Here is a 19995-nt window from a genome sequence, read left to right as displayed (position 1 = left end):
AGAATGTAAGGAACACTTAGCACCCATTGCATAAAGTCTAACACTTCACCTTAATATTTAAAGCATTCTTCCAACTTTGCCCCACACTTCCTATCATTCTTCACAGCCAGACTACATTTTAATGATAAAACACTTGCTTTTCCCAACTAGTATTTGATGTATTAACCTTTTTAGCTGGATATTCCTCTCAAACAAAATATACTGTGTTACAGACTGTCTTCCCTTCCCCCTCTCCCCCAAATTCGTATGTTGAAGCCCTAACTCCAATATGATGGTATTTGGAGGTGAGTCTTGGGAGGTAATTAGGTTTAGATGAGGTTGTAAGTCTGGGGCTTACAGATGGGAATTTAATGGTGGGAAATTAGTCCTTATAGAAAGAGAAAGAGACTAGAGCTCTACATGCCAGGGCACAGCAAGGAGGAGACCACACGTAAGCCAGGAAGAGAGTCCTCATGGGAGACCCAAATTGGCCAGCGCTTTGATTCTGGACTTCTCAGCTTCCACAAATGTGAGAAATAAATTCCTGTGGTTTAAGTCACCCATCTGTCCTATTTTGTTATGGCAGCCCCAGCTGACCAATATATGCCCCTGGAAATCCTTCACTAATCCCAGTTATGGCTTCCTTCCAAAGTTTTTTTTTAACTTTTTTTGTAACTTTCTCTTGGACCTGCCCCCCCATCGCCTTACTGATTACTCCATTACTCTACATCCTCGAAGAAGGTTAGCTTCATATAAAGCTAATTTTCAGTTCTTATTCACTTATGTACTATATTTTAACTCCTTACCTACTTGACAAATTTGTCAAATGAGAGATGCAATGTGAATAATTTTGTTGCACCTTTTCCAAAATATGAATTTTATGGTCATTTCCTCCAGTATTAAGTCATGGCTGCTTCCTCCTTTCCTGTCATTGTTGGCCCTACACTGAGTATGGCCCAAAGCTTATAGCCAATAATCCCAAATGGCTATTCCTCATAGCCAATAATCCCAAATGGCTAATATTTAAACACTATGTTGAAAGTTCACTCCATCAAATTTAACTCCAGAGTTTCTGATGAGTGTCAACATTTAAAGCACCAAGAAATATGGTAGCAAGTGATTAAGTACAATATAAAGCTTGTATCTTTTTGTCGTTATGTTACAAAAGGTCATAGGAAAAGTTGGGGCAGTTCTTGAAATTGCATCTCTTGAGCCCAGCGGGTTTGACTATTGTGGGAGGACAGGAAAAGGCATATCCAATAAGAAGGAAACTGCAGCCTTTGCTAACTCCCCAGCCCGGGGTTCACTGACCCACTTCTGCCCAGAGCATCAGTTCGACCTTACCTTCATGGAAAACTCAACCAGTTTGGTTTTTGTTTCTGTGTTTTTTTTTTTTTTTTTTTTTTTTTTTTTTACAAACACTTTGTAGAAAGTAAGACTTCTAGGTGGAAACCAAAGAGCAATCTCCTAATTTTTTAATACATTAAAGAGGATGTTTTTCTTTTTGCTACTAGCCCCGTCTTCTAATCAATCAACACTTCCTGCAACGTCAGGGAAAAGTGTAGTGTAACTGACAGAAGAGACCAGAGCTTAAACCTGCGCTCATTCATTCCATTCTGGGTGAAATGCCTCCGAGAGTCCTACAGGCTTATTCCCCCCACAGACCAGTTGGCAATAGAAGGTTGGAGCCATACTATGGATCATCTCCAACTCATTTTATGGGCAAGGAGACTAACTAAGGCCTGTGAAAGGGAATACCATGCCTGGTGACTTAGGATTTACAAACGTGGTGATAAAAATTGGTTCAAAATTTGGTGTGGAAGCTTACAGGATGCTCCATAGGAGGTAGGTTTTGGTGCGGAGCACATTTATCTGTGTAGGTGTGTTTTATTGCTCCTGTCGTTATAAAATCTACTCTGAATATTTGTCTCATATTTTCTCAAGTTATGAGAAAATCTATCAAAATGTTCTCTGCTTGTGAAAAGAAACGTAAGAATGGATGGAAGGAGGGAAAACAACGAAGGAAAGAAAAACCTGAAGGAAGTAAGTTAACCTCCCAGCCCCCTCCCCTTTTCTGTTCCCCACCGTCCCCATCTCTGCTTTCGCCATGGCTCCATTCCCTTCCCAGCTCCCTTTATTTCCCACAACCCTGAAGGCCAGCCGACAGGGGTTTACATTTCGAAAACCCTTGCGCGGCTGCCGGAGCTGGGCATGCTCAAACGCCCAGGACGGGCTTTTTTCAGCTTCCAACTTTGGCAGCTCTCCCACCCGCACCCCGAAGGGGCAGGTCCGCACAGATCCCTCGGTGTGAGTAAGCGGGGAGAAATTAACCCACTCCCACCGAGGAAGCGAGGTAGGGGAGCGAGCCGGGCAGTTCGGAGTTCCGGGGGCGCTTCCAAAGGGCGGGCGCGGGGTTGCCAAGCCCTGGGGGGCTGCGCAGCGTGGGGGGGTCTGTGGCCGCGCGGGCGCGCGCGCCCGTCCGAGGGGGCGCTGTCCGAGGGCACGTGCGCGGGAGCGCGCGCGGGGAGTGGTCGCCGAGTGGCGGGCGGGGCGGGCAGGGGCGGGGCCGCGGCGGCGCGCGGACGCCGAGCTCCACCGGGTTTCCTGAGGCTGCGGCGCGGCCACCAGCGGGAGGGCGGCAGCCACCGTATCCAGAGCCCGAAAACCTAGGATTTCGGGGGCGCTGAGGGACGCAGGAGCGGAACCCGGCCGCGGGGAAGAGCCGCGCGGTGCAGCTCGCGCCTTTGCAGACAGCGCTTTCCTCGCTCCGCTTAGGAAGTGGGTGGGGGTGTTTCGTGGCCGGCGTCGGGAAGGATTGGAACGCCCGCGCCGGGAAAGAAAGAATTCACCTGTGTTTGAAGGCAGCTCGTCGGACGTGGAGGGAGCGGCGGCGAGCTCTCGCTCCTGGCACAATGGGCTGTACGCTGAGCGCCGAGGATAAGGCGGCGGTGGAGCGGAGTAAGATGATCGACCGGAACCTCCGTGAGGATGGCGAGAAGGCGGCGCGCGAGGTCAAGCTGCTGCTGCTCGGTAAGGGCGGCCAGGCGCGTCCCGGGGGGCCCTGGGGTCGGGCGGCTTGCTGGGCGCGGCGCCCCGCGGTGGCCGCTACGGGCCCCTCGCGTTTGGAAACGCAGAGCGGACGTGTCAGAGCGGCCGAGAGCGCGTCTCGAGGCGCCGGGGGATGGTTTCCGGGCGAGAGCGCGGCCGGTGCCGTGCGGAGCCGCGGCGGGCGCTCCCGTCCCTGGTCCCCTTGCCTGCCTTCTCCCTGGCCGGGGAGAACTCGCCCGCGGGCGGCGGGAGCCTCCGTCCACTGACAGGCGTTGGTGTGGACCCCGCGAGGAACCGCGGAGCGGGTCGCGAGTAAGCCCGGTTTCTCTGAAGTTCGCTCAGCCTTCGGAAGATGAAGGGGGCTTTCGCGGCGAGGGTGGGGGGGGGGGAGAAAACAGCCCACCACCCCTCCCCCCTTGAAAACCCTTCGTTAGGAGGTGTCCTATCGTGGTTGTGGTTTTCCCCTGTCTAGAGTGCCTCGTTTTGTGAAATCAGTGCATCTCTTGTGAGGTTCCGTGGGATCGAGATGGGTCCTTCCTGTTAACTTCCTATGACGACTCAGTAAGTGTAAAGGGAGCACCGACTATATTTACCTTGCTCAAGGAAGTAGGCTATCTCTGCTGGATGCTCGGTTTTTATTACTGCGGAGACGTGGAAACCATCAAAGTTGGGTAACGTTTGCTGCGGTCGTAGGCAAGGCAGATACTCGAGGGGGAGAAACCTATGCGAAAGGTGCGAACGGGTCACGCGGAAAGCGAATTCTCTCCCAGCCGCCGCGGTTTCTGATGAATGAGATTTGCCAGGTACACGCCAGGCTTTTATTTGTCCTTAGTATTGTTCTCTTGGTGGAACGCTCTGGGGAGGTCTTTTCCAGCTTCTTGAGAGACCCCCCCCCCAAAAAAAAAAAGAGTAAGCCTGGGTTTTGACTGAAGAATACATTAGGAAAATAATCACAGTTTAAGATTTGTAGATCTGTGAGTTGGGGTTTTCTTTTGTTTGCTTGCCACCCCTCCCCAACACACACACTCTATAGCTATTTAGGTAGGTGAAAGATTTCAGAATCTTTATTTGCGCTTCCAGCGATTGCTTTTGTTTTAGAACAGTTAAAATAAAAGGAATCTTGCACAAGCCTGTTTTCAGTAAGCTTCTGTTTCATTGGTTTAATGACTGCAGGAAAAATGGTGGGTTTTTTTCTCCATTACTAGTAGGCTTAGAAGCAGCAAAGTTGGCATGACTAAAACTAATAATGATCTGAGTCATTTTGCTAGCAAACTGTGAAATAACTTTGCATTTTAAAGACCTGAGTGACTTTCTTCACCCTTTCCTCCAACATAAATCTTTCTCAATTAATACTGTTTACCCAAGTTTTTATGTTATTAAGAAATAACATATTTTGCCTGGGTCAGTGTGTTTTTAGTGTCTTGAACATAGAAGAGACACACCTTGACATGGAAACGTGTAGATGTTTCTCTTCTGATGTGGATGTGCTTGAGACAAAAATGAAACAAAAGAAAGATTGCAAAGTTCTCTTCCTGCAGTTTCTGCACTCCTGCTCTGATGTATTCTTTCAGTGTATTTTAGTGTGACTCTAGTTTGAGCCAGCCATCCACCGTGTTTAAAGCAATTGAAAATTGAGTCCTCTGGTGTTGTTTTATGCTTTAATTAGATGTCTAGTGGAGAGAGATGGCCTAGGATAAAGGTCAGAGGAGTTGGTTTTTGCTTATATTCAGAAGAGGTCAGTGTTTCTCAGCCTTAGCACTATTGGCATTTTAGGCACGGTAATCCTTTGTTGTGCAGGCTGTCTTGTACGTTGTGGGATGTTCAGCATTGCAGGATGTTCTTTGGCATCTACCTGTTAGATGCCAAGAGCAGCCCCCTTAACCTTTGATCCTTGAAAATGTCTCCAGATAGTCCCCAGACTCCCCTTGGGGGTAAAAATTAATCTCTGACGAGAACCTAGATTGACAGGTATAGTGACTGTATAATGTAGAAGTAAAAGTTGCCCCTCTACAACCAGCTGCAGTAAGAGTTAGAGGAAGGTGTAGCAGAGTCATGCTTTTCAGAAGAAATTATGAGATTTTGTTTTTCTATACCACTAATGTTAGAAAGATTTCAAAATGATTTTTAATATTTTTTAGGTAACTGAATTCCTTCAGTTGTCTTTTCTAGCTTTGGTGTTTTGCTTTTCCCCCTGCATCTTCTTTCTCTGTAGAAATCCCTTTGCACCCCTGTTGTGGGCCCAGTTCTCCCTCTTCTTCCTCTTTATCTGTCTTACTCCTACTCCTCTTTTGCTCAGGGTCCCAGCGTTCTAGATCCTATAAACAAAATGCTGGCTTATTTCATAAATGTTATTCTTGGAATGTTTCAAAACACTTTTTTCCCCCTAATTTGTCTTTAGCAGTGAAGTTTTGACCTTTGGTTCTTTTATGGATGTTTAAAGGCGTATGTGTAAGTAGCTCAATGAAATCATTCCACATAAAACACGACAGCTGAATCAACTAGAAAAACAAAATGGTTTTCTGGGTAATCAATAACCACTGTCACTTCCATTTATATCAGGTCTTTCTCTTCAATTATTTTATTATTTTTTTCATCAAATGAACTTTTTTCTTTTAAAAATGCCAGAAATCTCCCAAAGTATATTTCAGATAATATAATAAATAGTTCATTGTATTGCATTTTTTCTTGAGGTGCATATGTATTGTATTTTAAACATCTGGGTTGGAAGTTTTAGGTATGCTATGCCCATTATTGGGGGAAAAAAAGGTACTGGGTGTCTGTTATAATTTAAACTTTTTTAAAAATCAGAGCTATTTCCCTATCCATACTAAGAACAGTGAATTAAGACTTAAAAAAGAGAGGACTTAGTCTAATCATTGTCCTAAGGGAAATGAGGTCATCATTAGAGTGGTTCAAGTCTTTAGGTTTAGTTTTCAGGCACTGATATGAGAATAATAATCCTAAATAGAAAAACCAATTTTTTAATTACACCCATTTTCATTAAACCCATTTTAATGAAAGTTTTCTTCCCATTATAGATGGCTAATTGCCTGAGGGGAAAACATTTTTTATTGTCATATCTTTGAGGATGTTATGATTTATCCTTTTTTAAGGTCTGTATCATTAGGTTTTGACTGTTTTTACAGTGAGACTATAGTATGCATATGGACACTTCTTAATTATAATTTTCACAGATGTAAAGGGTTAGATTATACAAAAGTAGAACTTCCATGCATTCTTCATAACATTGCACTCTGAAGCGGAGTTTTGAATCTCCTTCCCTCCATCTCATTATCCTCTCCGCTCCACTCATCCTCTCAGACAAACACAGATCCACACCCTTTCTCTTTCTGTAGGTGGTTTTAAATACTATAGGGTAAGTGAAAATGAGGAGAGGGATAAGATCTCTTCTGCTTGGTGAATATTTTTCCATTGCTACCAGCAACCAGCTCTTTGAGAAGCTACATCATTAATCTTTTTGTTCCTTTATACTTGCCCTGTGACTTCCTTCGTTGGGAAATTCTGGCATTGCAGGACGTTGGATTTTGCGTTGCTTTAGCTATTTCCTTAGCATTGGCTCAGGATCTTACATGTTGGGAGTCCCATTTCCTTGAGTAAATGGACCTGTATTTCAACATGGGTTCTATGTTTCTCTCTCACTCACCTACCTTGAGGTTAACGATTACTTTGATAGTCACTACAGGTGGTATTAAAGTGTGTTTTGAAAGGGCTGATTTTTCTGTATCTTCTGTTTCTCCTTCTTAAAATTTATAGTTCAAGTTCTCTGATGCCACTGGCAGCCTAATTGCAGAAGGCTTTGCAGCGTCTGGTCTTTCACCTCTTGCCTACTCTTGGTATTGTGCTAATTCCTTGCTCAGAAACCTTTGTTGTCTTCTCCATTGCCTGCATAAAAAAACTTTCTTCTAGACCTCGCTTCCCTCCATCCTTATGCTCTTCTCCTCAGGGCACCCTCCTCCTCCAGACAGGAACAGTTGGCATATGGTGAAGCATATTGTGCTCTGGTTTCTAGTTTGGTTTAGCTGTGTGCCCTGCCTGTTTCTCGGACTAGTGTGAGCACTTCAGGGGCAGAATCATTGTCAGTTGTACTTATATGCATCCCAAACAACCATTTACTTTGTCATATGCTTAATTAGTTGCTAATTATGTTAATACCTTATGTAGAATTAGGACTTCATCTAGAATATAAACCATATACTTGGCCATTTTCAGTATTGATGGGAATAATTATCCAGCCAAACAAAGTAAACCAAAAAGGAATATTAACAGCATGTGATGACCAAAATAAACACATGGTATCTAAAAGCAGATTCGTTTAAGAATTCTTTTTGATTTTTATGTGAATTTTTCACAGTCCTTATATTATTTGAGAAATTAGAAAAAATTAAAGAAAAATGACAGTGGATATTCAATGGAGGAAAGTCTGCTGTGTTGCAGTTGATATGTTATTCCTTAGTTTTTTTTTTCTTTTGTACAGATCTTATTTTGTGATCTTTATTTTTGGCCTCTTTTAACCATAAATAAAGAGCATAAGTCTTATTAAATTTATCAGTGATGGGAAATCTAGTGCCAATATTATAGGACTTAGAAGATGTTTGGAAATGTAATGCCCATTTTCTAGGATTTAGTGGGAGATGTTATTTAAACCTGGGAATGATGGGTAGAAATTTTTAAACAAAAAGTGAGCATCCAACCACAATCTTATTGCTCCTTGTTTTGCATGCCTCAGCTTTGGAAAGTTCAAGCTACCACAAATTCCCCTGGGAGGACCTGAATGTATTTGTTGCACTTCTAGGTCACATATTTCTTGGTCACATGTTCTGGCATATGCAGTTACCCAATGTGTGAGTTCCCACAGTGTGACATTGGTGAAGCTCAGATCCCAGATGGCATTTGAGCTGTATGAACTAAGGTCAGCAGCACCTAATCTTGTAGTGCTTAGACTGCCTTCTGTCATAACTTGTTAAATACTAATTAAAAATCTTAGCAGAAATAAGGCAAACATCATTTTAAGGTGAATGTTCATTCCATAAGTGTAGTGGCTTTTAAACAATGTAAAATGTAATTAGCTTTATGTTCCTGGAGGTCAGAAGTCCAAAATGGGGTTGACCAGGCTAGAATCAGGATGTCAGCAGGGCTAATTTTCTTCTAGAGGTCTCAGAGGAGAATCTTTTTCTTGGCCTTTTCCAGCCTCTGTCTAGAGGCTCCCTGCTCTCCTTGGTACATGGGAAACTGTCTCCATCTTCAGAACCAGCAGTGACTGGTGGAGTCTTTCTCAGGTAGCGTTGTTCTTGTACTAGTCCTTTCACTTCCAGGGAACCCTGTGATTTCATTGGGTCCACCTGGATGATGCAGGATAAGTCCCTTCCTTCAGGAGACTTGTCTTAATCCCTTCCACATAGTTTCTGTTCCCATCTAGGCTGACATGTTCTCAAGTTCCTGGGATTGGAACATGGACATCTTTGGGCATCTCATGGGCTATTATTCTGCCTCCCACAGTCTGCCCTCTGGCTGCCAAAGATTTATGTAAAATGCACTTACCGAATCCCAACATCTCCCACAGTCTCAACCCATTACAGCCTCAGCACAGTGTCCAAAATCTCATCCAGATCTCATAATCTAACTCATTTTGGGTGAGAGTCTGGGTATAATCCATCTTGTGACAAAATTCCTCTCTGCCTGTGAACCTGTGAAACTTGAGAACCTATCATCTGCTCCTATAATATGATGGTGGGACAAGCACAGGGTATCAGTTACAGATCTTCCTGTCCAGAAAGAAAGTGGAACCAAAAAAGAGTCATCCGGTCCCTTGCACTGTCCAAACTACATTAGGTTTCAAGACCTGGGAATAATCCTCTGATCCTCTCTACCTTCAGCGTTCTAGACCCCACCCTTCCTTTTAATGAAAGGTAGCCGTGTTTGCAGCTTGAGTAATTTTATCAGCCAGTTTCTTGCCTATAGAATTCTTGTGACCTGATAGGTTTTTGGACTCTCTCATCTTTTTTCCTTTACTGTTTTATAATAATCAGCAAGAAAGAAAACAGCTTGCACCTTCCAACAGTTTGCTTGGAAATCTTCTCATCTAAATACCCAAGCACATAGCTTATATGTTCTGTTTTCACATAACCACAGGACATAATTCACTTAAGCTTTCTGCCACTAGGTAGCAAGGAACCTCTTTCTGCTAGTTTATAACACGTTCTTCCTTTCTGTCCAAGTCCTCGCCAGCAGCACAGTTAAAGTCCATATGTCTGTCAGCAGCATGTTCATGGCAATGAAAATATTTCCTGAGATCTCCTATGTTTTCTCTAATATATGTTCAGATACTTAATATAGGTGTTAACACCTGTATTTCTAATAGTGTGTTGGGGGCAATCCAGGCTTTTACAACCTTGTTCCTCAAAATTCAGCCTCTGCCTGTTGCCTGATTCCAAACCCATTTCCGAATGTTCAGTTTTTTTTTGTTTTTTTTTTTTGGCAGCATCACTGATATCTCACGTATAACTTAGAGCATGCAGAATGATTATGACTTCATTTTCTTCAGTCTTTTGCAATTTGCGTGACTATCATGATAACAGCAAAATCACCAGTTTCTAGTGCTTCGTATTGAACCCGTGATATTTCAGTCCAGGCATAGTGTTAAAGAATAAGACTTATATTTTTGTTTGCCTCCGCTTCAGTGAAGTTTTTCCTGACCATCCAGTCTAAATTTGTCTTCCTTCCTCTCCCTTCCTAATTACACCATTTTGAAATCATCTTGTGCATTTACTTTTTTATTGTCTGTTGCGCCTTGTGTTAGGGTTGGCTTCCTCAGAGCGTGAATCCTGTCTGACTTGTTTTATCATCAAATGACACAGAGTAGTCCTTCCATAAATGCTGATTAAATGATTGACTAGTTAAATTATTGAACATTAATTTTGATTAATAATCTTTTAAAAAGTTGATACATTTTTCTTGTGCCTTGGATATTTTTAATGAGTTTTGGCCCAGTGTATTCTCATTTATTTCTTTCATATCTTGCTGGTTATTATAACTAAAACCTACTACATTATTATTCACACTCTTCTAAAAACTAAAATTAATTTAGGATACCTAATTCTTGTTGCATGATCAGAAACATACTATGACTCTTGGGAAATTAGGTGTAGAGTGAAATGTGATTTTTATATTTGCGTATCCTGGACATTTTTTCTTTATCTTCGTGGACACTTTGTTTTTAATAGGATTGTTGCATTGCTATTTCACCTGTTATTTGAGCGCTTTCTTAAAAGGCCTGCAGTCATAGAGCGTGACATCAGATGTATTCTCACAATCATAGCTTTCACAGCAGGACAATGAGATTGTAACTTTGGCTTTCTGGAGCCAAAGTTAGAGTGCTCAGAAACTGACCACAGTCTATTCTTTATGTCTTTTCTATCTTTATGTGGCGAGAATTGTCATTGGGGCATTTGCAAAGTGCTTTGTATATTTTTGGTTTTGAGTTATGCCTTAGGCTTACCAAATCCTTAAGAGAATTTATAATTTACTTAGGGATATATATACATAAAAGTAGTTACTCATAATGGTAAATAGGGAAGAAATGGTATAATAATAGATACTAGGGAGGTGAGCTTTAACACTGGGTGTCTTCATTATTGATCACAGATGAGGGTGGAGGTTATGTACCTCTCAGGAATTACCTCTCAGAATAACTGTGGTTTTAAATCTGTCCATTTCCATGCATTTCTGAGCTTATTTTTTGATCCTGCCTGGCTGTAAGCTCTATTATACAGAAACCTGCAATCTAGAAGAGACTTTGCTATCTATGACGTAGTTTTCTTACAGTCTCCACATAGAAGGAATTTTAGCCCTCCAAGGTTTATTTAGCTCTGTGCAGAGACTCTCTACACAGGGAAGGGCCGTTGACCTGGCAGTAAAATGTTTCCCTTGAGATCTTGGTCAAGTTATCCTAATTTTTGAAGCTTTAATTTTCTTTTCCATAAATTCCGGATAGTAAACGTACCTACCTCACTGGGGGACAAAGTAAGCTAATACATCCAGGGTACTTAGAGTAACACATGGCGCAGCAGTTCTTAGTAAATACAAGCTGATAAGATAAATACTTCAGAGATTCTTTGGAGTCCGCCCTCCCTCTCCGTCTCCTTCCGGTTTGATCCATTTATGTTCGTAGATATTAAATCATTTGTTGGCTCTTCTTAGCCAAGGGTCTGTACATAGCAAAGATATCGAGAAGTATAAAGCCTGTCTTAATTACTAGTTTCTGATCCAGCCATGGCTTCCTTGTGGGACTTGGCTTTCTGCTAACAGTATCTTCACTGGGAAAAGACCAGGTAAATATCTGTGCTGTTAGGAATTCTAGAGAGAGTAGATTTTAAGTAATTGGAAAACTTTACAGATGATTTAAAAGTAATTTTTTCTCCCTTTTATTACCTGTTTTTAGAGTAAATGTATTAATTTCCTGTAAACTTTCCTTTTTATCTTTCTTGAAAATAAAACAAGGCTGTTAATGTAAGTTTTGAAACATTATTTGAGTTGACTCAAATGAATGTGCCATTTCTCTGGTGAATTTATGATTAGTTGCCATGAATTTAAAGCCTTTTCGAAACTTTCTGTACTGGTGACTCAAACAGATTCCTAATAAAATTTCAAAATTACCATGAATATACTTTTAAGAAAGAAGTAGCATCTCTTGAGAAAGTGGTAGTAACCTTGATATAGAAACAGTGGAACATTTACTCTGTGATAGTATTTGTCTCTTTTAATAATATTTCAGAGGAGTCTCTTAAGACTTAGTCTTGAATTACCTGGAATTCCTTCTGCTTTTATTGTGCCTTTCTAAGGCACAGTCTGAATTTTTTTCTAGTAATTTACTTATCTAATCTATATTGTAATTTTTTTGTTTGTTTGGGCTCATGTCTTTTATTTGACAGACTTCCATGATATTTAAGAAGCATTGGACCTGTAAGTAAATGGCACCCAAGATCAATGTAATAGAATAGGAATTAGAAGAAAACCTCCTTATTGGTAGTTCTGAAGTTAATTTAATTTCCAGAGTTAAATTTATTTCAGTGCAATTTAAAATTGATCTACTGAGTTTTTACAAACTGAGCAGTCAGTGTAATCAGCAACAAGATCAAGAATTATAGACAAGGGTTATGCTGTGACTGTAACCAGTTGCCAGTCTGGCCAGTCTGGAACTGATGAGCTGGTGCACTGGCTCCCACTCAGCCTCCCAGAACCTTCCATCCTATCCTGGTTCTCTCTGCCATCTTCATATTTCTCTAAAGACTCTTGCATCCTGGTCCATAAACATTCTCAAGTCATGCCCAGCATTAAAAATAATAACATCCAAGCAAGATGTCCATACTCTCCTTCAATCATTTTTAATCTCTTATTTTCCATCTAAACTTTTCAAAATAATCAGGCTGCATTCCATTTTTCCTTTTTCACTTTCCATTTGCTCTTTAAATTGCTTTTTATTTAAAAAACTTGTTTTTCAACTATATAGGAATATTGAGAAATAAAACAGGCACTCTTGTAATCTGTATGAATATATTTTTTTAAAGAGAGACTATCTTATGGTTAGTCCCTTCTATAATTAGGTCAGGCCTCTCATTCTGACTTCCTATCTCTTAACTTTTCTCCAGTTTTTTCTTCTTTAATCTCCTTTTTATGTTACGTATATATCTTTTAGTTTACCTTATCTATTTAGCAATAAACTAATCTGCCTTTTAACATACTGTTTTTAATTTTATTAGTAATATTTGTGTTTCTAGGAACTCTAATCTTTTGGAAATAGTTTTTTCCATTCTTATATTTTGTAGCTTTTTAAAATAGTCACTTTCATCATACCATACTTCATAGTCTCTTTGTGAAAGATTTATTATGTAAAGTTCTTAACAGTTCACATATTTGTAGGGTGTTGACTGTATTTCACAGTAGGTAGATCGTGTGCTCTAGTAATTTTTTATTGTGAGCGCATGGTAACCAGCACATTGTGTGAATTTTGTGCACCCCAGGTTGGCTGTAGTTTTTTCTTAGTCTTGCGGGGTGAGGGTAGAGGGCAGATTTACTTTACTCACCTTATTATCACAATATTCTAAAACGGAAGGCCCCATCTCTCACCCACTTACCCAACCACTTCTTCCTCCTCCTCCTCCTCCTCCTTGCTGTTGGCTCTATTTTAGTTGGTGGCACCACTGATCCTTGATTTCTTATTTGCTTTCACACCCATTTAGTCAAAAGCTCCATTGACTTTGTTTTGTGAATTTGTAAATTTGACTTTGTTTTGTAAATATTTTGCTTATTTTCCTGTCTCACATTTTATCATCCAGCAACACTGAACTCAGGGTTTCTCTCCATTCCTGTGCAGTTTTCTTTCTTTCTTTTTTTTTTTTTTTGCCGCCAACCACCCTTTGCTCATGTGGTTTCTGTTTAGGTGAGGATTACGTGTGTGTATATGTGCATGTCCGTGAACCTGGTTGGCTCTTCCAGTGCTGTTCTGGACTTACGATGAACTCCCATGGTGTCCCATGTTCCTGGCAGCCAGTTTTTTTTCTTTGCCTGCCAGCGTCCCCTGCTTATTGGTCTGTTATGGCTCATTTTGTTCACGGCCAGGACAGTTCTCTTACAGTCTTGCCCCTCCTTTGTGTCTCATGGGTGCTGTGGACCTTCTGATCTCTGTTTTTCCTGCGTAGCCCTTTGCTGCAGAGCCAGTCCTGGTAGCCAGGCTCTTTCGTGGCTACCTTGAGTGCTCTGTCTTCTCTGGTCACATCAAGCATGTTGAAAATTATATGTCCTATGCATTTTGCAGTGGTGCTGATATGCCCCGGAGAGATGCCTCAGGGGCTTTCTTCTCCCCGGATCTCACATAGGCTCTTCTGCCTTGAGCAATCTCTTCATCTTCTCTGACATTACTGGTCACCTCCGAAACTGTGGCTCAAAATGGGATATCAAGATAGAGGTGACTCCCGACCTCTCTCATCCCTAGCTGCCTCCTGCATTTGCCACTAGGCCATGGATGACCCTCTGGTTACCAGGCTAACGGTCTCTGCCATGCGATGCCTGGAAAGTAAAGCATTTGTACCCATCCATTTCATCTGATGACACTAATGCACCCGGTCTGCCTCTTCTCTCATTATGCATGTAAATGCAAAGGAGAAAAAAAGAAAAAACACATCAGTAATTCTCCAAATACTTCTAGCATTACATCCTCTGTTGTTCTTTCCATTCCTGCTCTGAAGTTAGGCCTTTTCACACTTGTCATTATTGTATGCTCTTGCTGGTCCAAGTATGCTAACCTTATTTTCCTAAGGCAGCTCTTCTGAAATTTAAACTTTAATGTGCACTGAAATAAGACGGAATCTTTTTTAAAATGTAGATTTCCTTTCTATGTCTGGGATGGAACCTGAGATTCTGCATTTCTCACAGGCTCTCAGGGCCTGCCTTTGCCACTGATCCCCAGGCCAGTCCATACTTTGGGAAGCAGAGTTCTAGAGCTGGTGATCCTCCTGGGTCTTTTCCATTTATTCAGTGGATAAGCATTTTTCAAGACTTATGCCATTTTTGCCATGTTCATGAAATCTCCCATAACCTCATCTTTAAGGTATTTAAAACAGTGCTTTGCACAAAGAGCTATCATTTACACACGCATGTTCACATGCGTATGTAACACCTGTCACACTTACATAGTTAAGCTGTTAGTGTTAACCTGAAATGGTTTTTTAGTAGAATATTTTGAGAAAAACTATTTGATATGATCTTGCATGGAAACATGCACTTCCTGGAGAGTGATCAAAAACTGTAATTAGCCATAATGAGTCGTCAGTGTATTTAGCAAGTATTTTTAAAATGGATTTCTTCTTTTGATGATATGCTTATTCAAGTCAGGTTGAATGTGACCTTATAAATATATTTTTATGAACATTTTCATCTAGTAATATTCATGATGACATTCCTTTCTCAGAAGTAAATAAAAGATGGTTGCAAACTCTCAGAAAGTTTATAGACATTGGTCTTGAAATAATTGATCATGCTATTTTTATGTAACCTCATCTCTCCTAATCTCACCTCACATACAACATGGTTTCCATTGCCTTCTTTAAAAGGCAATTCTGGTCTTAGAAAACTGTTCTTTCCATTAATATTTACTGGCAAGTACTACAAAATATGAAACATTTTATGATTAAATATAGCATAAATGACTTATCACTTCTTTTCATTTGCTGGTTAGGCTTAACTCTAAGTTAGTTATGACACCCGGTTCTTATAAAACGTGTAACTTCATTCAATAAATATTTATAGATGCTAGCTCTATGGCTTGCATTATCTAGGTATCTGGAAATGGAACAGTCTCTGGAAGCTGATATTAATTAAAAGAGAGGAAACATTCTTCAAGTGTTTTAAGTATTAAAATACTGGAAGCGTAGAATAAAAGCAATATGGTTATTTTGGCTTGTTTACTAGAAAGTTTAAAGCTTAAGAAAATGGGTTCTGTTTTTTTTCTCTCTTTTGTCTTACTGTGTCTTTGGAGTAGATCATTTTAACTTTGTTTTGGATGATTGCATTTTTTTTTATAAAGATTTTATTTATTTATTTGACAGACAGAGATCACAGGTAGGCAGAGAGGCAGGCAGAGAGAGAGGAGGAAGCAGGCTCCCTGCTGAGCAGAGAGCCTGATGTGGGTCTCCATGCCAGGACCCTGGGATCATGACCTGAGCCGAAGGCAGAGGCTTTAACCCACTGAGCCACCCAGGCTTTCCTGGATAATTGCATTTTATACATCAGGTTGAATTTTACTGCTTTTTGCCAAACGCTATTCAAAAACTTCCAGATCAAGGAATAAATAAGGAACTCCAAAGTAATTTATACCATTCACATAGCCATGCTTAGAATTTTAAGACTAATTTCTTGAAAAGTTTAACCAACAACATAGCCCATGGGAGTTTTAGCAGTATATTTGAGATGCCTTAAAGTTAGATACAAAATGTAACCAATATAGAGGTGCCTGGGTGGCTCAGTGGGTTAAAGCCTCTGCCTTCGGCTCAGGTCCTGATCCCCGGGTCCTGGGATTGGGCCCCATATCAGGTTCTCTGCTTGGCAGGGAGCCTGCTTCCTCCTCTCTCTCTCTCTGCCTGCCTCTCTGCCTACTTGTGATCTCTATCTGTCAAATAAATTAAAAAAAAAAAAGTAACCAATATAAAGAGAGTAGTTCTGAAGAATAGAAAACTCTTAATAGACTCTTAGTATGGCTATATTTGGAGAGCCAGTCAGCAGAAATTTATAATTCATAGACTTGTGTAGATTTTGAAATATATTTGGGCATGTGTATGTTTTGTTCATCAGTGAGCAAGTGTTATTTAAAAAAAAAAAAAAAAACCAAACCAGAAATGTTAGAAAATTCAAACATCAGAATGAGTCTTTCAGATAAACAACTTGTTTTTTTCTGAATAGAAGTAGAAAATGCTTTTGTGAAGTTTTTGTAGAATGAACCCATAGACATGAGGAGCTGAGTTGAGATCTCAACTTGAATATTTTCAGAGTTGTGTGGTATTCTAGAAATCATTTGGCATCATGGTTTGTCTGAGTTTCTGAAAGTTAAGATTAGTTATTTATATTTATGTAGTTTTAGTTATTAAATATTATATGAATAAGTTTGCAACCAAGAACCAAGATATTCAGTGCATTTAAATAGGACATTTTGAGTAAGGGTATGGAGATGTCATTTAACCTTTGCTGCATTTTCAAGGTTTAGTTTGTTATTAAGATTCTGAAACTGGATACGTGTGACCCTTAAAGGGGAGCATTCAGTGGAGCATTTCTGTTACTATCTAGTGATTCTGTGTTTTTGAATATGTTTCTTCTAATAATGGATTGTATGGTGTAGATCCAAGATAGTTTTGTATTTTTAATACAACAGTGGTGTGATAACTTCAGTACAGAGACCTCATAAAAGATACATTTTGCAAATTTCTTGAGCATAAAATATTCACTATCTCTGTTTTTCTAATTTTTTCTTCCTATCTGTTTTTCTAATTTTATCTTTAATATTTATATGTTATTCTCTTATAAAAATGGCATCTGGGCTGTAGACATGGTAAACATTTGACCTGGTAAGTGTGTGAAGAGTGCCCCTGTTTATAGGTAAGGCTTTTTCTGTGTTAGGGGAGATACTCTTCAAGCTAGCTTCAGCACAGAGTCTATTATGAGGCAGACACCTCAAAGGAAACCCAACACTGAAACTTGAAAGCTGGTGCACGGGGAACAAGACTGTGCCTTTGGCTTTGGAGCTGATGGCCTTGCCATGGTGGTTTCCTTCCAGCCTTCTGATTTCCTCACTCCATAAGTTTTATACTCAGTTTATACTACTCACTGCGTCAGACTCTTAGTTTTCCAAAGTGAGACAACTCTGATCCTGCCCATCTCACCTTTTGTCCCCTGCTGTAGTGTCTTCAGCCTCTGGCAGGTGGAGATTGGGCCACCTTTTGGTCAAATACACAGTCCTCTTCAGTTCAGGCAGCTGTGGTGGGAGAGCAGGGCAGGGCCATGGTGCCTGGTCCTTGGCCAAGGAATGAAAGGCTTTGTTACACAAAAAAGTTTGGTGCTGCTTCCAAAACTTTTATACATCTAGTATCAAAGAAATAGTTTATTTATGACCTCTTAAAGAACAAAGAAGAGGCTTTTTTTATGAGACTGTTCCATCAGCAATGACATGTATGTTCATTGTCTTACATGCTTTGTGTTGTTTAGTTTTAAGCTTTACATGAGAGGTTACTAATATCTCAATATATCTTGAATATCTTTAGTTATATACAGCATTACTGTTTTATAGAAAGAAAATATAGATATTGATCCCTTTTGTTCTAGTATCTAATTATCTTCAAAGGCTGATCATCTAATTATTATTACATGTATTCTTTGAACATTTGGGAAAATAAACCTTTGAGAAGTTTCTTTCCTCTCTGCATTTTGAATAGTTTACATGATACTGTATATGTATTTAACTGTGTACTTTTGTGGCTCATATATCAACCTCTCATTAAGTATTTCCAGTATGTCTCAAGTTTAGTGCCTACACAATAATCCACTTATAGATCTGCATAATTTATTGAATCACACTAATGTTGAAAATTGAGGCATTTCAGTTTTATAATCAGATATTCTGCCATGATGACTGTATTTTATGCATATATCATTATGTGTATTCCTGACTATTTCCTTAAATTATTGGGTTAAAAGGCTTGAACTGACTTAAGGCAGATGATGTGTACAGCTAGACTGCTTTCCGCACACATTCTGGTTTCCACCCCTGCAGGTGGAACATCCCCTTCATTAGCATTGAGGGTTCTTGTAATTATCTGTACTAAACTGATGAGTAAAAATGGCTTCACATTGTTACTGTAATCTGCAATCTACTTTAATTTGCGAAGGGGTGGTGGAAGGACTGTTCTAAGGAAGCGAGTCTGGTCCATTTTCAGGTTCATGAGAACCTGCCCTTTAATACTTTGCATATATGTTGCATATAATTTCCCCTGTTGTGTGGTTCTGGATTTTGTTGCTTTTAGACATACATTGCTTGTTTTACTTCAAGTTCAGTAAGAAGATACAGAGTTGCTTAAGTTGTTGGCTCAGTAACTATGCCTTGAGTGATTTTGACAAATGGTTTTTTGGTATTAATTTAATTATATATGCCTTCAGAATATACAGCCTGAGAGCTTTCTCATCAGCAGTAGAGAAGACTTCCTTAAAAAACAATGGAAAAGTGCAAATTGTAGAAGACAAAATTGATTAATTCATTGATGATAACATTGATGACATATGTACCATGAACAAAGTGGGGCAAAAAGAATACTGTGTGCCACCTGTTACGATGAAAATGCAAATTAAGATGAGATACCATTTCATGCCTTTTAGAATCAGGCAACACCAAATGCTAACCTGGACAACTTTAATATCCTTTTGGGTGGGAACATTAGTTGTTAGAAGCATGTTGGGTAAAGATACAGATCTTTACCCCACTGTAGTAATGTAGTAATCCCACTCTCAGGTACAGACTCCAGAGAAAGTATTGTGGTTTTAGTGAGAAAAATTTTCCTTGCAATATTGCTTGTAATAGCAAATTTGAAATACCTAAATTATTCAACATCAGGTGTGAATAAATGCGAAACAATGAATAGAGTATATCTTGAAAAATGAAATAACCTGATGATTATGCAAATGAAATATTATACAGAGAAAGTAAATGTGTGATAAATCTTAGTGGCAATGTTAAGTCAGATATGCAGTTTGCAAAATGATATATTCTATGACACATTCATATAATGTTAAAAAAATGTTCAAAACTATAATATGTTTGGGCGCCTGGGTGGTTCAGTGGTTAAGCCTCTGCCTTTGGCTCAGGTCATGATCTCAGGTTCCTGGGATCAAGCCTCACTTTGGGCTCTCTGCTCAGCAGGGAGCCTGCTTCCCCCTCTCTCTGCCTGCCTCTCTGCCTACTTGTGATCTCTCTCTCTGTCAAATAAATAAATAAAATCTTAAAAAAAAAAAAAACTATGTTATATGTTTATAGGTAGAACATATATAACAGAAGTATAATAAGTGCCTGGCGAGGCTAAACATCAAAATCAGAGTGTTGGTTATTTTAAGGAAGGGAGAAAGGGAAGTAGGTGAGGGAGAGGTGTCCAGGGTGCTGTAATGTCTTCAATCTTAAGCAGGGTGCTGAATGCACAGATGTTTGTTCTCTTATTTTCTGGATACTTTCGTATGACTGAAATATTTCATAAGTAAACAGAAGTTTTGTTAGATGCTAATTCATTGCAATTTTGGCATCTTTGTTTTCTCTGCTCCCACATCTGGTTGTTTCCCAAGCCTTGTTTACTCTCATTTCCATTCCCTTGTCCATCCTCGTCCTCCTCCCATTTTCACATAAATTAGTCTGCTGTAATACCCTCC

General features: G+C 40.0%; 1 protein-coding gene across 3 annotated transcripts in view; it reads left to right on the top strand.

Moving 5' to 3' along the window:
• Window positions 1–2159: 2159 nt before the first annotated feature.
• Window positions 2160–19995, top strand: part of GNAI1 (G protein subunit alpha i1) — an 83126-nt gene continuing 65290 nt past the window's right edge. Inside the window, exons 1-2 of one of the 3 annotated variants that reach the window (XM_032304762.1) lie at window positions 2160–2332; window positions 2841–3009. In XM_032304762.1, coding sequence (XP_032160653.1) covers window positions 2892–3009 — 118 coding nt within the window. In that variant the 5' untranslated portion in view covers window positions 2160–2332; window positions 2841–2891. The other 2 variants (XM_032304764.1, XM_032304763.1) reach the window with 2 other exon arrangements.

Source organism: Mustela erminea, chromosome 11 (assembly GCF_009829155.1).
Source record: "Mustela erminea isolate mMusErm1 chromosome 11, mMusErm1.Pri, whole genome shotgun sequence".
Taxonomy (NCBI): domain Eukaryota; kingdom Metazoa; phylum Chordata; class Mammalia; order Carnivora; family Mustelidae; genus Mustela; species Mustela erminea.
Note: the sequence above shows the minus strand (reverse complement) of the source record. Positions and strands in the feature narration are given on the sequence as shown.